This window comes from Chironomus tepperi, unplaced genomic scaffold (genome assembly GCF_022539635.2).
Source record: "Chironomus tepperi strain 1889 unplaced genomic scaffold, CSIRO-AGI_Ctep_v1 contig_85, whole genome shotgun sequence".
NCBI lineage: Eukaryota > Metazoa > Arthropoda > Insecta > Diptera > Chironomidae > Chironomus > Chironomus tepperi.
This window is the reverse complement of record NW_027226207.1, coordinates 3,650,628-3,666,782: the sequence shown is the minus strand read 5'-3', so window position 1 is coordinate 3,666,782 and position 16,155 is coordinate 3,650,628. Positions and strand designations below refer to the sequence as shown.

General features: G+C 31.2%; 3 protein-coding genes across 5 annotated transcripts; 1 reads left to right on the top strand and 2 right to left on the bottom strand.

Annotated features, from left to right (window-relative positions):
- The first annotated feature begins 126 nt into the window (after window positions 1-126).
- On the top strand, window positions 127-1,160 carry Cisd2 (CDGSH iron sulfur domain 2). Its single transcript, XM_070634617.1, has 2 exons — window positions 127-288; window positions 645-1,160. Exons 1-2 carry the CDS (start codon window positions 192-194, stop codon window positions 965-967), a joined length of 420 nt encoding a protein of 139 aa, XP_070490718.1. The 5' UTR covers window positions 127-191; the 3' UTR covers window positions 968-1,160.
- An 80-nt stretch (window positions 1,161-1,240) lies between these two features.
- On the bottom strand, window positions 1,241-4,678 carry LOC139086617 (uncharacterized). The gene is made up of 3 exons (XM_070635136.1): window positions 4,317-4,678; window positions 2,104-2,333; window positions 1,241-1,914 (listed from the first exon to the last, which is right to left on the bottom strand). Exons 1-3 carry the CDS (start codon window positions 4,381-4,383, stop codon window positions 1,405-1,407), a joined length of 807 nt encoding a protein of 268 aa, XP_070491237.1. The 5' UTR covers window positions 4,384-4,678; the 3' UTR covers window positions 1,241-1,404.
- A 649-nt stretch (window positions 4,679-5,327) lies between these two features.
- jar (Myosin heavy chain 95F jaguar) lies at window positions 5,328-15,501 on the bottom strand. Of its 3 annotated transcripts, XM_070635132.1 has the most exons (11): window positions 15,245-15,501; window positions 11,346-11,543; window positions 10,914-10,987; window positions 8,556-10,692; window positions 8,249-8,490; window positions 7,787-8,011; window positions 7,489-7,715; window positions 7,271-7,315; window positions 6,818-7,056; window positions 6,217-6,543; window positions 5,328-6,150 (listed from the first exon to the last, which is right to left on the bottom strand). In XM_070635132.1, the coding sequence occupies exons 2-11, from the start codon at window positions 11,530-11,532 to the stop codon at window positions 6,116-6,118; spliced, it is 3,738 nt and encodes a 1,245-aa protein (XP_070491233.1). In that variant the 5' UTR covers window positions 11,533-11,543; window positions 15,245-15,501; the 3' UTR covers window positions 5,328-6,115. The 3 variants fall into 3 exon arrangements, with proteins under 3 accessions (XP_070491233.1, XP_070491235.1, XP_070491236.1); XM_070635134.1 differs by lacking the exon at window positions 7,271-7,315; XM_070635135.1 differs by lacking the exons at window positions 5,328-6,150; window positions 6,217-6,543; window positions 7,271-7,315 and having other exon boundaries at window positions 6,807-7,056.
- Between the last annotated feature and the right edge of the window lie 654 nt (window positions 15,502-16,155).

The following is a 16,155-nucleotide window of genomic DNA, read 5'->3' as shown; positions in this document are numbered from 1 at the left end:
GACAGTGACTTAGATCCTGGATCTTGTTTTGTAGATCGGATAACTACCAAGCTTCACAATTTGATTCGCGTTTATTTATTATCCAATTATTGATCGCTGGGACAAAAATGCGCTGAAGGCACTCAATAAAATCGAGTACTTTTATAATTTTCAATATAATTTGGTGCATTTAGAGATTTTAATTAAAAATCATGGATTTCCTTTCGTCATTTGTTAAATCTACTATTCCAAATTACTTATCAGGCTTGCCAATTCCCAACTCTTTCGGAGGATGGTTTAAACTTGGATGTAAGTATGATTTTTATTAATTTTAAAATTTGTTATGATTATGACATACATTTGTGGAATTTTACACTGAAAATATTTAATAACATTGCGATGATCACACAAGTGATACTGGATATTCATTAGTCATTGTGATTTTATGAAAAAAACTAGTTATTTATTATTAAGAATGATGCTAATTTGTTTCCAAATTCCCGTGCAGCAAAATAGCATTAATCGAGCATGAAAAGAAACAGTTTATTTCCTGATCGCAATGTGGTCATTCACAGTAAATTTTAAGATATAATAAGTACAAGTAGAGCAATTTGCTTTCACAAAATATGCAATAAAAATAATGATTTTCTCTTAATTTATTTCAGTCAAAGATTATGTTTCACTTATCCCACCAACCCTCTTAACTGCCGGTGCTATTTATACTGCTTATGTAGCATTCTGCCCAGCTGCTGGCAATGGTGGAATTTGCCGTAGGAAAATAGTTAATAAGCGTGTAAACAATAAGATCCGTATGGATGAAGCTAAAGTTGTTGACTTAATGGATATTGAAGACATTTCTGAGAAGGCCGCTTTTTGTAGATGCTGGAAATCAAAGAACTGGCCATACTGTGATGGTTCCCATGGAGAACATAATAAGGAATGTAATGATAATCTTGGACCAGTTGTTGTGTCCAGAAAACAGAAATAGATGAATTTAAAGGTTGATATTCATCCATAAAGTTGATATTTGGCAAAATAAATGAGAGTTTTGCTTTTTCGAAGGCAGTGGAAATGTGATTACGAAATTTTGGTGACGGGAAATTTTATAATGGATGTATAACACACAGTTTAGTTATGAATAAAAAATAGCTCGCAATTGAGTGATTTCAATGCTCACAAAATGTGTGTCGTATATAATTAGAACGACGTAAAGCTCGCGAAATCCCTGTAACTTAATATTGCTAATCAAATTCAAGATAAGTTTTGTAATTGGCATCTAGCTTTATTTTTTCATTATCACAGATACGAAGACGAAATGGTTTGGAAATACAATTTGTGTATGTATAATACATGTGTTGGAAATAAGAAGACTACTTATCGGAACATTCATGGCACTCGAAATTCTGATTGCTCTTTGTTATCAATTCACAAACCAAAGAATCTAACATCATTGTTATTATAGTAATCGTCTTCGGTAACTAGGCGTTGTCTCATTCCGTAACGATATTCTAAGGACTTTCGCCATAAAATTAAACCCACATAAGCTGTAACTGACAAAAAGACGAGTAGTGTTGCAAAAATGAATGCATAGTGAGTTCCTTTTAAGGTCGGTTCCTCAAAAACATTAATGGATGTTGAGTTGACACCAAATCTCTCTTCCAAGTCTCCTTGATCATCCTGATTATCTTGAATGTTTTCAGTGTCTGCTTTGTCATCTCCACTGTTCTCATTTGATGCCTCCTCATAATCTTTCTCTGTAGTTTCCTCATTTGATTTGACATCCTCAGTTTTTGGCTGTTCTGTCGTTTCTACTGATTTTGGTTCCTTCTTTTGTACATCTTCAGTTGTCTTGTCAGTTACAGTACTTTCCTTCTCATCGTAATCTTTATCACTAACTTTTTCATGGCTTTCTTCCTTCTTTTCAGCTGTTGAGTTCTAAAATTGTAAAATAAATGGACATAAAGAGAATGTATATTTATTATTTCAGCCTTGAAAATGATCATTTGCCGATGAATGCAGGAATACACGTCCAATAAGCAAACAAGATATGAAATTGACCTTCGTGCAGATTCATCTTCGAGAAAATAATAATAATTATAATTAATCTCACAAAAGAATATATACCTCATTTATTATCGATGTATTTGAGTTCTTTTGTAAAATTTCTAAAGCTGTGTCATTCTTCGATGTTGTTTTATCATCAACGGGGAATACTAGTGGAGGCTTTGTGTCACTATTTGACGCCTCAGTTGACTTGTCGACCGAAATTGCATCGTAATCAGTATCAGTTGCTTCCACTGACGCTGCTTGCTTGTTATCTAAATTTTTTTCATTTACGGGTATGGCTGATACAACTGAAAATAAAGAAGAAGATGCAAGATACACATACAATTAACTTTATTATCATCAAGCTATAGGTATATATAAAGTATTTTTTTGTTGTTTACTTTTATCATTTTCTGATAATAATGGAAAAAAAGCTCTTGAGACTTGCTCATTCACACATGTAATCAGACTTGTCATATACTTTCGACGTTTTTTCAAATGAAAGAAATGAAATAGTCTATAAATCATCCAAATATTTTTTAATTCCATAATAATTTCAAGAGAATATGAATACATATTTTGCTAGAGAGCTAGTCTCTTGTTTAACAACCTTATTTACCATCACTACTTCCCGTTCGTATTTTATATTTTTCTTTCTTCACTTATCTTTTTCTGTACATATTTTTGTTGTTTTTTCCATATTTAATAATTCATTGGGCACTAAAAGTGCAATAACCAAATCTATTTTTAGTCCATGTATAAACACCGACTTTTTAATATATAAGAGAAGCATGTGCATATGCATGCATGGGAATTTTTAAATCTCATCGTGCTTTTTGATTGGGATTAAGACGCATTTTTTAATGTTTTCAATGTTTAATTAGCATAAATTCAATGAATCTTTAACGGACATTTCTATTTTAAATTTTAACTGTCAATTAATATTTAAATTATAACGGTTACTCAAATTTCAAAAGTTTGAAAACCATATAAATTCTTCTAAAAGCATCCGAAAACCATACAAATGTTAGTTGAAAACAATACAAATGTTTCAAATATCCGGATAAAAATAAATTTCATGAAATTCCTCCCAATTGCATTATTAATTCAAAAAAGAATGTGGATTTGCTTAGAGCATTAAAAAGTAATTTAGATACTAGAAAAATTACCATAAATATATGTGGAGACAAAAAGTACAAAGAGAAGCATGTTTTTCATCGTAACATGTGCGAAAAAAGAACTGACCGACCATGTGATCTGTATTAAATTCACCTAGTTTACAATCGTATCTACCTTACAGCATATCATATGTACGCTTGTGTTATGCGACAATGTTCAAAAATGTGGAATCAACATTTTAAATATTTAATTTACATGAAAATTTTATGAACAAAATGAAAAAAAAAAAAATATGTTCCTATAAAATGTCCCAAAAGATTCGCAAGAGATGAAAATTTATTCCCCACTTTAATTTTGTGGTTCTGTCAATAATTCATGCTTGATTATTTTTTGAAAATATTTTCAATTCTGATGATTTATTCATTAAAGCTTCTAGAGCTTTTTGATTGTCGCCACTAGGTAATGGCATTTTGTAGTTGCTAATGACAAGCTTAATCAATTCTCAATAACATCCAATCGAAAAATTCGAGTTAAAGTAGTTTCCTACTTAAATGCGTCTTAAAGGGTTGTTAATGAGTGATGTCCATAGAAAAAATTGGAACCCCTGTCATATTAATAATTCATTAGATTGTCACATAGATTCAGGGAAGAGATTAGGAATAGATCTGATGATTTAGAAACGCTTGAGTGACTTTTCAATTGACGTCACTTCTGATTTTCCCCCTTTAATCATACAATCCAAATCGGTAGTTCTTATCAATTCTATTGTTAAGTCTGTTATCAATCCTTATCAGAAATAAATGATATTTCTGCATGGTTGACAAATAATTAGCTTTGTAAGCACGTATAACGCAGTCAGTAGATATGACTGTGATACACAAATGAAAAATAAGAAGTAATTAATGGCTTAAAAGAATTCAGTATATGAATAAGATGATAATATTCATCTGTATTGTGATCGAAATCATTTAAGAGTACGGTCGGTTTCTAACGTGTCTTGAAGTTCAAAATGTCAAAAGATCAAAACAGAATCTGATAGATGTGACATAAAGTCACACAGACAATTAGAATTCAATGTAAATTTTATCAATTGTTTCTCCATTCGAATGGAAAGAACTGAGCACGTTTTGTTGATTAATTTATAAGTTAGTGCATAAATTTAAGTCACTTACCAATTAAATTCATACACAAATAAAGTGCCGCAAATTTGATTAACATTCCGAATTTATTGACCTTCATCTCCGATATATGTTCGATAATATCTTTTATCACTCTATTGAATTTTTTATAAAGAATCTTTTTTTTTTTTTGTTCTGTATCGCTAGCTATCCGCGATTCTGTATTCTCGTCTGCAAATTGATTTTTAATTAAATTTTATAAATCCTCTTTTTTTGCAGGTTTTATCTTCGTCACTAATTATCTTTTAAATCGTCTAAAATTAACTCGATAATGCTATGTACAGAAATATTTATCCATAAATGTGAAATAAATCAGTAACGGTCTGCACTCGTCAACAACTTGATGGTGAATCACACGTTCCTAAAATATTTTTCATTTCATACTACATGCTTAACTTGAATGTTTATAAAACATTCAGCTGCTACATTCGTTCATATCACATTCATTTGTACGAAAGGTTTACATGCACAAAGTCGTAGACAGCACACAATTTATGTGAATTGAAGTTAATTTATCGTCGAGAGCTTTTAGTCTTTAAAGCTTAATTTTTCAATGTTTTCAGATGAAACATTCAACATTGTGAAACATTGATGAACATTAAACATTGGGAAATACAACTTCAGGTAATTAATACAAGTCATGTGTAAGATGATTTCACAAAATAAACGTAAAAAAATCTCTCAATTTTCAATACAAAATAAATTATCGACAATTACACAATGAAATCGACTTGATATCAACAACTTTTTGAATGTTTTGATTTTTGACCCTTAATTAAACATCCACAACGATAGCTATTAAGTCAAAGATGAGAAATATGTGTCACAAACAATAATAATAATTTAATTTGAAGCATGTAGAACTGTAATCAAAGTGTTTTCCTCCTTCATTCTCAATACGACAGATTTACACTTTGATTCCATTGTCATTCATAGTGAATTAAAGTAAGTAAAACTGACGACATGAAAAAAAAATGCAAAAAATAGAAGTAATAAACAAAATCATTAATGAATAATACTGCATCCTTAGATTTTAATAAAAATTTCTTTTTCTTTCATGATTTGATATAATAATAGATTATAATCAGCTTTTTATCGTATTTCATAATGTCGCATAATTCATCTTTATTCCGTAAATAATTAACGCGGAATTTGTTATGATCGGATGTGAAGCTTTTCACTACACTGTTTACTCACAAGTGCAAGTGAACTTTCTTTTGTCAAATAATGAATCTATTTCTCGTGCTGTGTACTCTTTACACCGTTTTTAATTAACTGATAACCCACTTGGGGGTGATAATAATGTTTTATTACATTTCAAGGAAGGATGATGTCATTAACATCTTCGGCTTTTATACTTTTTGGACATTGATGATGCGTAGTAATATTGAAAACATTGAGTAAGTCTATACAATGTAGTAACTCCTTATTTTGCAAATTCTCACAATAATTATAAACAGAATAAAGAATCAGGTCAAACAAAGGCATTTCATTTAAATAATTACTTTAAAATTTTCTTTATCTAATCTTACGTCTTACGAAAAAAATTTATCGAAAAGCGGTTCCAATAAAAATTCATCTCTAAATCTAGTAACACAACATAAATTCATTCAAAATATAAAATTTTTATTTAATATAGTTTTTTTTATCTCTCAATTCAAGTTAATATGTATGAAAAATTTTGGTCAAAAAGTACTTAAAGGCACCAAAAAAGCACACACGAATTTAGCCCGAAAATTAAAATCATAAAATTGAATAAATATCTGCTGGAGTGTATCATATACATCCGGGTTTTAGTGTTTTCCATTCTGCATTTTATACGGTTTTCCTGAATGAAAAACAAATAGATTTAAATTAATTTGCATAAAAAAACTGCAAAAATCTAACAAGCTACCTCCATGTCTTTCCCATTCTCGATTAAATTCATGATCCAAAATCTCTGCACCTCTCTTTCTCGTCAATCCAGTTTCCTCTAAACTCAATTCACACATTTGCATGTCATCGACACCAGCGATCAATAAAATTGGAGGCTTTTCAGCATGCAACTCCATCTGACGTGCTACATATGATCCATCAAAATGAGCATACCACCATCCACGATTAGTATTATCATTAACATTAGCATTTGGTCGCATAAATGGTATGCGGAAGTAACGATGAACTGATGCACTAGCTGGATCTGGATTTTTTACTGGTTGACTCCTTAATGGAACTTTAGCAGCTGTCAGGAAGAAGATATACAAAATATTAAATTCAATGAAGATTGATGAATCTTTGTCTGAATTGAAACTTTGATGTCATGAAGTTTATTTACGTTTTAATAGAATTGACAAATTGTCCATTTTATTTCAGTTGACCTCGATTTCATCAAAATAGTAAACAAACATGGCCTTGACGGAATTAAATTAGGTATCATTTAAGTCTCATTCCAAGGTCATTTTTATTTACATAATTTTCTCAGGTCAAGGTCGATCCAAATGAAAATTACTGCTTACCATTTTCCATGACACTCTTCGGTGCTCTTTCATTCTCCTCCATCGTTGTACGCTTACGATTCTTTGCCTTCCAAGCATGATAAACCTTAAGACGACGATGGAACTCGTGTCTACATGCTTCAAGTAACTCAATATCACAACTTGTATTGATCGCATCACGTAGTTCTGAATATTTCCACTTCGACAAGTCATACTTTTGTTTTCCAGCCATTTGTTGTTGGGCTCTTATAGCTTCAGATCTTTAAATGGTAATAAAAAAAGAAATATTATCAATTGAATTGAATGAGAATTCGAAAGTCGCTAAATTGATAGTTTGCATGCAATCATTAGAAAATAAAAGCGTGAGAAAACTAAGCAGACACAAGATTAGTTAGTCACTCAGCTAAAGAATTGTAATTTAAGTTAGATACAAAGGTGTTAACTACTTCTACACGTTTTTAACTAAAAACAAACCTGATGAGTCGATTGTGATTGCTTAAAGCCATATCGGGAGTTCCGCTGAAGAGAGGATAAAATTTTGTCTTTAATATTTTAAGGAATTAATGCCAAAAACTGGCTGTATAGTTTAATTAAATTACTAAACAGCATAGGGAATTTCTTTATATACAATAAACTGAAGCAGTACTGAAAATAACTGTACAGGAACTATCAAAATTGCCTTAAATACATACTTTCGGCTCATTTGTGGACTCTCGTCGAGTTGACCATTTGATTCTTGAGCAAGACGCAAGGCTAATTCATGATCACGTCTTTCTTGTTCTAATTGTTGTCGATATTTTGAATCTTCTTGTGCCTCTTTTTCAAGTTGGGCTTGAAGCATTAATGCCGCCTTTCTATCCTCTTCTTCCATCCTCAATCGTTCAGCTTCTTCTTGTTTACGACGCAATTCCATCTCAGCCTATTATTGAAAAATTGTTTTCATGTAAAAATCCACACAATTTGATTCATTAAATGTTCTCTTTATCATACCTTCTTACGACGATTCTCTTCCTCCTCACGAAGTCGTCTTTCTTCTTCCTCTTTTGCCAATCGTTCTGCTTCCATTTTCAATTGAATTTGTCTCAAACGTTCCTGCTCTTCCGCGTTTCGCTGTTCTTGCAATTTTACTCTTATTGTATTCATCTGTTGATTCGCTTTGTTTGTTAATTGTGAAAGGAATCCATCGATCTCACTTGATTTTATCTTCTCGTTAGACTGAAAAACAAACATATTTAAAATTTAGCACAAGATTTAACAGATTCTTAGAATTTGAAAATTTAACGGACTTTTAAAATTTAAATCAACTTAAATTTCAAATATTTTGTGGCCGTTAAAGTTCATACTCATTGAATTAATCATGGATGAAATGTATACAGGCTTTTCCGTTTCTTGTGACATTTCCAATTATGGAAGTTGTCATGCACGAGCAATAAATTACAAGAAATCAATTACCTTAATCTTTTTAATAGCCGTATCAATCTGAAGTTCAATATCCTTTAATTGTTTCATCATCGATTCACGATCTTGTTTTAGTTGATTTGCAATTGTCTCCATTTCTTTAACATTACTCTTCAAGGCATTAATTTTTATAATACCCTTAAAGCGTGGCCGATGTTGACGACGAGCAAGATATCCACGAACAATTTTCTGTGCTTGTACAACACATTTCTTCTTGTATATCATTCGATTTTTAACTTGAAAATAAAGAAAGGTCATCGTTATTAATTTTATATGATTCATCAATAAGTAATGAACTTACTTTTTATCACGCAAATAGCACAATGTACTGATTTCTTCCAACGAGATCGAACAAGCCATTTCTTGACATTTTGCACAATAACGCGCAGATTTTCAGGATCACTTTTCATGATTCTATCAAATTGAACAAAAGTTCCAGGTCGGAAAAATACTTTTGTGATGCCAAATTTAAAGTCTTTACTGCACAAATTCAATGAATGAAGCATAGCTTCACAGAATGTTCTCGGTGGTAAGTTAACAAGTTCTGGTGGCAAGAATGACTTGTACATATTGTACAATTCTGCGAAAGGAACTCTTGATGGATATCCGAAAGCCATAAGTTCAAGAACTGATGTTGTGCCTGAACAAATGAGTTGAGCAAGTGCTAAGCCTCCTTCAAATTCATGATCAATCATACGGCTGTTAGGTTTGATACAACGAATGAAATTAGTTCCATTTTTTTCAAGCTTATTCATCAATTCTTGCAGCTGTGACTTGAATTTAGAACCGACAGAAATGAATGATAATTTTCCTTTTGTTGATGTTGAGTTGTTTTGAAAAATCTGCTTCATTAATGGATTTCCAGATTCTTGAACGAGACATTCTAAGGATGCATGCAGAGCATCATTATTCTTTTCAATAAATTGGTTTGTAGTATAACAAACAGCACCAGCAAAATGTCTAATAAGAAAACCTTCATCGTCTCGAATACTACGATGAATCTTTAATTTTGACAGACGAGGAACTGAAATTCGGAAGTGATTACTCCATGAGCTATGAACTTCAGTCGTAAAGTGAGAAAATGATGGTTTTGGTAATTTTGATTCCTCATCCAATAAGGTAAAAATTCCATTTGTTTTCGATTCAATCAGTTCAATAATATCTTGATTATCAGTAAATTTAATCTCAGGAACATTAAGACCTTCTTTCTTATATAAATCTTGTTCATTAGCAAGGATATTGTCATTGAAAAATTTCTGAAGCTTTTCATTACAGTAATTAATGCAAAATTGTTCATAATTGTTTTTTTGAAAATATTCAAATCCAGCAATATCCAGGACACCAATATAGTAGCTTGATTTTTGGAACGGAATACTTTGATTGATGAGTGAGACAACATAATCAAATAGACGACTATAAAGAGCTTTAGCGAGTGCATCTCTTGCATTATTAGCTTCATAAATTTTAAGTGGAACCATAATAATTGTTCCTTTAATTCCACCACCTTTTGACTGCATAACTCTAAAAGTTAAGGCTTGACGAAGTTCATATCCATCACATCCAATTAATTTAGCACCAATTTCTAATGACTTTTCTGTGACTTGAGTAATTCGGCATCCGCCACGACTATCTTCAGGATTCTCCTCAAAAGCAATATTACCTAAATGTAATACAGCAGCAACGATGCTATAGATTTCAACTCTCATACTTTCATTCAATCCAATGCGTGAAAGTGCTTGATCTAATTCCTGAAAATCATTATGATCATCTAAAATTGGATCATGTATTGGACCTTTTGTGATGTGAGCTTTCGATTTATGACTATTTTGAATTAATTTATCTGTAGTTGCGGATGCAAAATATTGTGTACATCCAGCGAGATATCTATAATCATCAGGCTTTCCAATATGTAATTTATCACGTAAATTTTGCGGAGCACCAGCACAGAGCAAATAGAAAACGTGATAATTTCTTTCTTCTGCACTCTGATTACAAATCCTACTTTTTTCCAATAAATAATGTGATATGAAGCCACCAACGACTTGATATTTATTATCATAATGGACTTCAATAAATTTCCCAAATCTTGATGAATTATTGTTTCTAGTTGTTTTGGCATTTCCAAAAGCCTCAAGAATTGGATTTGAATCAAGAATCTTCTGCTCAATTTGTCCAGCAGCAGCAATTGAGTCACACAAGTAACGAAGCAAGTATTTTGTTGATTCTGTCTTTCCAGCACCTGATTCACCACTCACGATTATACTTTGTGATAATTTAAGTACTCTCATGTCCCGAAAAGCTTTATCAGCAATCGCATAGACATGCGGTGGCATTTCCCCAATCGATTTCCCATTATAACTCTTTATTGTCGCTTTAGAATACAAGTTCTTTACTTCTTTGTATGGATTGACTGCGATCAAAATATTTGCGACGTATGTCTACAAAAGAATGAATGGAAAAATAGTCATCAACAAAGTAAAATTGTATTAATTTGTGTCAACGTCAAAGGATGAATAATCTGCATATTTTTCATAGCAATCAGCAATTTAAAGTTTCATTTATAAAGTAAGGCAATCAAATCACAGTTAGATTGGTCACTTACTTATTCATGTAATTTTCCCATACGACATACGATAAAAATTATATACCAGATACTTACATAGATTTTATCTTTGTAATATCTATTTTTTATATTGTCAAGCAAAGTCGCTTCATTCAGGAACATCAGTTCACCTAAGAAAATTAGTTTTAATAATGAGAAATTGTCACATTGTTATACTGTCAGGTAAGGGAAAACGCAAATGAATGATGATTTCATACATCAAACAAATTTTGATATCAAGGAGTTGTTCATAAATGACGTTCATAGTAAAACTAAATTTAACGGTATTTATTTTTTTTGGATTCCTAAACTGTTGTTTGGTTTTCATATGGATTTATATTGTTTTGGAATTTGAATTCAATTTTTCCGTTAGCAATTAAAGCAAACAGCTTTTGATACTTTGTTTACCATCGATAAGAGCTGAACATCATAAATGAACGACCCCAATAAAGACAAAGAATGAGACTTCTTTTTTTTTATCATACTTACAATTATCATCATTATCTGATTTTGCCTCACAAGCTGGAAAGATGTCGTCAATGGGATAATTTCGCTTTTGACGGGCTTTGTCGATCGGCGTGACTTCATAATCCAAAGCTCCAAGTTCCGTGACTTTGCCTTGAAAATATCCATCATTTGGGTCGCGAGCCCACACCAGATCCGCGAGATCTAACATCTCTCAACAACCTGTAAATAAATAATTATTTATTCTGTTAATTGGCACATGCTTATTGTGGGTTATTGACACATTAAAATGTTATTAAAGTACACAGAATATTTAAGTGCTGTAAAACTTTCCAGTAAAATGCTATAAATTCGCTTAAGCTTCCTGCACATATAGAAATTATATTAATTTCAAGAAAGTTTAAGAAATTTCACTCAAAACTCGTTCTTAATAGCCATAAAAGGCGTTGATCTACATTTTCTTCAGTCAAATTAAATCCCACTTATTTTGCATCTTCTAATAAATATTCGTGATCCGTTTGTTGAACATAATGAAAGCAAAAGTAATGCACAATTTTTCCATTCCATTAGATTATAAACAATGATTTTTACAAATAATCTATTTGTAGCAACAGCAACAAATGAGAGTAAAAATGATGATCGACAACTTTCTTTTCTAAACTTGGGAAAAATTTCTGCCTATTTTAACATTTTCTTCTTTTCTTTTTCATTCCATTCACAATGCTAAAGAGCATTTTTATCCAATTTGCTACAATTATTGTTGTCTTCATTTTTCCTCTACTGCCGCTTACACTACAATAATAATGGAAACGGTAAAAACTTTTGCTGGAAAAGTGATGAATTGCCTGTAAGTAGCGTTTCGTCATACAAACATCAGCAATTTTTTAATTTACTATTTTTGGAATTTTTGTGGTATTTCCTTTCATTTCATTTGTCATAATTTTCATGTACACACATTCGATTCGCGATTATTAGAATAGAATAGAATCAAACAAAAAATGTGACAATCGATCGTCATGTTCTAAAAGTTATTTCTGTTCACGTTCACGTGGGTTACATGACATGGACAATTAAGGAATATATGAGCATTATACACTTTATTATTATTTCTTTACCATTTCTTGAGAGCGTGTATTACATTATTTACAGACGGGAAAACGCAGACACTCATAAACCGAAAATGTTAAGATTGCTGTTCTGCTTATTAAAAAATCCATTATAGTGAATCAAAATTACATTAGAACCAAAATAAGAGACAATGATAATAGCGCATTTCTTAATTTATGGATAGACACACAACAGGGGCAGATCTAGATGGGAATAAATTAGAATATCAAGACATTAGTCGATTCTTTACCACTTCAACTTATTAGTTCCAAAATGTTTTGGTCGTGCTGATCTTAGAAATGAGATATAACATATGAAGTCAAATGATGTCTAATTGGAAGTATTCATGGAAAAGTACTCTAAACGGTCGATTCCTTCCATTTTGGTCAAATGACTTATTTGCCATAAATCAGTGTCATAATTGAACTGTAAAAAGCAACAAACTATATCCTTGACTAGCCCCTGACACTTGTGTCTTGCATCGCTGGAAACCACAACAATAAATGATATGAACACAAAGATTAGAAAGTAAAAAATAACAGAACAGCAGTGTCTAATTCATTGGTAATAAGGCAGCAAATATCTTCAATTTCCTATTTACCAAACATCAAAAATGAACAATAAGATTTTTAAATAATTTCCTAATTGTTAAGAAACACTGAGAAACACGCGCGATAAAATCTATACTTTCATATCGGTACAATTTGCTTAATAAAAACTAGAGTTCGATTTGTTCCCATAATGTCGTAAAAATTAGATATATGGAAGTATTAAGTTCCCGTTTCATTTCTTGTTTCAATTTTATAAATTAGTGTAATTTTCCGTATACAAGAATAAGAGGTGCTTTATTTAACATATTTAAATGTGAATAATGAAATTCAATAAGACCTAACTGTTTCCATCCTAAGCATTAAGAGCATTAATTGTTTGTCTCGACATGCCATGAAGAAGGTGAAGAGAATCTCAACAATTTATGCTTAGCGGGAGTAACCCCTTGTGTTATTTTGGAGATTTTAAAAATAACTTATGCAAGTCAAATGCTCTCTTTAAAAACCAGCCGCGATTTCCGGAAATCAGATGCAATTTACACTCAAACATATGATCCATCGAGCGAGACGATGGATGAATTCAATTCAGCTAAAGAAACAAAAAAAACAGCAAGTCAAATGGAATAATAATGAATAAAAAAATATTGTTTAGTCTCTAAATCACTTTACTCGCTAGGAAATATATATATGTAGCAAATTGTATGAATAGAGAATAAATACGTAACAATCATGATCCGTAACAATCATTACTTTTTCTTCTCTCTCTCTCCCTTTTGTTGCATTTCTAAGTAGTTTACATACCATAATGTACTTTTTTTTCGAGCCTAACTTCACTTCTTCCCATGGAGAAAGACTCATTAAGTAAGATGAAGATTACTTTTTTTTGTTAATTTCAAAATATTTCCTACCCAAAATCTATATCTATATATGGATTCTACAAAACAGCAACAGAAGCAAGTAAATGTATAATGAGGGGAGCACTAATGATCACGCTTGATTGAAAATTGTAGGCAGATGGAAGAGTTTTTAGCATGCTAAAGTGTTTATTGTTCTATGTGGATTGGGCGATTAGTTAATAGAAAGAATCTTATATAAACAGAATGCTACAATGTGCTGTATCATCGTAAATTATAGTGTAAATTGGAAAGGAACTAGACTGCTGATCGTGCGAAAATACACTGCAGTCGATTGATCAAAAAAAATATAATTTTACGGCAAGTTTTACACCAATTTTGAGTAGCCAGCAAGCAGGTAAACAGTGGCTAGAAGACTTCCGTGGAAAAAGAAAATGATACAATTATTGTTTTGGTTGAATCTGAATGAGCGATTATTGAGTGATTTTCACTTTTCTTTCTAATGATTTTATACAATTTTCACTAGTCGCCGTGGAAAAAAGAGTGAAATTTTCAGTCAACCACATCTAACTTTTTTTACGCAAGCACAAGCATAATTATTAGATAAAAAAATGAAGAGTGAGATTTAATTTTTGGAGCTTATTTTTGTACATAATGATGGACAATGTACCGTTTAATTTATGGAAACATTTGAAAGTATAGCAATATGAATAATAATTAAAAATCATTACTATGCACATTGTTTCTAAAAAATTGAGAAATCGCCATAATAATAAAAATGTAAAGTAACACCCAATTGATAATAGGAAATGCACAATTTTTTATAACTGTCTATGAGTTGTGTCACTCTATGAGCATTTGCACGGTTTATCTTTTTTATTATATTTAGTTTTCCATTCTACTCGTTCGTCGCTTCTGCATCACTTTTTTATAATATGATCAATAGTTGAAAAACATGTTCTAAATATACACAGCATAGCATGAACAGATAGAAAAATATTGCAAAAGAAAGTTGAAAATCGTCTTGCACTTGGAAACTTTCTGACCTCGATATGTTATGAATTGAATCCTTATAAGAAAGATCGATACACAAGTGCTCATTCATGTTAGTTTAAAAGTGCTTAAAAACTGTAACTTTAGCGTCACGACAGTAGAATATCGAAGTATATAGTAGGGCATTTGTTTTATATCTTATCTATAAATGAAGTTCTCTGCTGATAAGGTGTAGGCATCTAGCGATTAAAATCCATTTTTTGTTAGTCATACATTATTCAGACATAATAGAGATCAGAAATTTTTGTGTGCAAAAAAGCTGATTAATGATAAACGAGCATTAAGTTCCATGTCCTTGATACTTTCCATATGCTATTGGTTCGCAGTTGAATTTCCAATGAAATTAGTCACTATATCTCACCTCTTCTTATTATTTTCCTTTGTAATATGTGTGTTAATCCAAAAACAGAACTTTTTGCCGACTCTTTTTATGTTTTCATTGAAAATAAAACAAATTTAATCAGTTTTTCGCGAAAAATTCTAATATCAACAAGTTTCACTAGTTTCCTGTGAGTCGCACTATTAAGAATGGTTTAATTTGCACAATTTGTTAGTGTAAAAGTATATTAAATTAAAAATTTAGACGCGAATACCGAGAAAAACACGTCCGAACTCCTAAAGAACTAAAACACAACTAAAGCGATTATTTTTTTGACTTTTTACTCTTAATTCTCAATTTTCTCTCATTTTCAAGTGCGGGAAAATTCAAATTTTGTCGTTCATACTTTGATTAATTTTGGATACTTTAGACTGTTAATTCAGTTAAATCCTCTTTGTAGTTAATTTATTTTTAAAAATCAATGCTTATTAAGATGTAATTTTGCAATTATTTACATTTTTCTGAATGTAAACAAACGGGACGGGCCATGCTACTAGATTTAAAATTTTTGTGATCGTTATTTATAGAACAAACTCTAGATTTCAAATTTTTAAAATCCGTTATAACAATTAACAAAAAAGTATTACTTGATGCCAAGAATGATGAAATTGAATGTATTTGGATTTCTTTAATTGAATTAAAAATTATGATTTTATGAATGATTATTGGCATGAAGCATCCTGAGAGCGATAATGACGTAATGTTAGCCTAGGTATCCTTAACAAGCGATAAGACAGGAACTCAAAAAGACGGAACAAATGCTTCAAATCTGAGATATCTATCTACGATGCCTGACTGCTGAGATCTCGCGCCTCATCTAGCCAGCTAGCTCAAAGCCTCATAACTTCTCATCATGAACAATTTTTTAAGATTTATTCCATCAAGCCGTTATT

What these genes read in the sequence shown, in the direction of transcription:
- LOC139086617 (XM_070635136.1), bottom strand. Translation starts at nt 4,383, where the DNA reads ATGAAGGTCAATAAATTCGGAATGTTAATCAAATTTGCGGCACTTTAT. An exon ending in TTTGTGTATGAATTTAATTG is followed by an intron (nt 2,334 to 4,316) that starts GTAAGTGACTTA and finishes CTTTATTTTCAG; the next exon opens with TTGTATCAGCCATACCCGTA. An exon ending in ATACATCGATAATAAATGAG is followed by an intron (nt 1,915 to 2,103) that starts GTATATATTCTT and finishes TTACAATTTTAG; the next exon opens with AACTCAACAGCTGAAAAGAA.
- Cisd2 (XM_070634617.1), top strand. Translation starts at nt 192, where the DNA reads ATGGATTTCCTTTCGTCATTTGTTAAATCTACTATTCCAAATTACTTA. An exon ending in AGGATGGTTTAAACTTGGAT is followed by an intron (nt 289 to 644) that starts GTAAGTATGATT and finishes AATTTATTTCAG; the next exon opens with TCAAAGATTATGTTTCACTT.
- jar (XM_070635132.1), bottom strand. Translation starts at nt 11,532, where the DNA reads ATGTTAGATCTCGCGGATCTGGTGTGGGCTCGCGACCCAAATGATGGA. An exon ending in TGCTATTTGCGTGATAAAAA is followed by an intron (nt 8,491 to 8,555) that starts GTAAGTTCATTA and finishes TTTATTTTCAAG; the next exon opens with TTAAAAATCGAATGATATAC. An exon ending in AGAATGGGAAAGACATGGAG is followed by an intron (nt 6,151 to 6,216) that starts GTAGCTTGTTAG and finishes TTTTTCATTCAG; the next exon opens with GAAAACCGTATAAAATGCAG.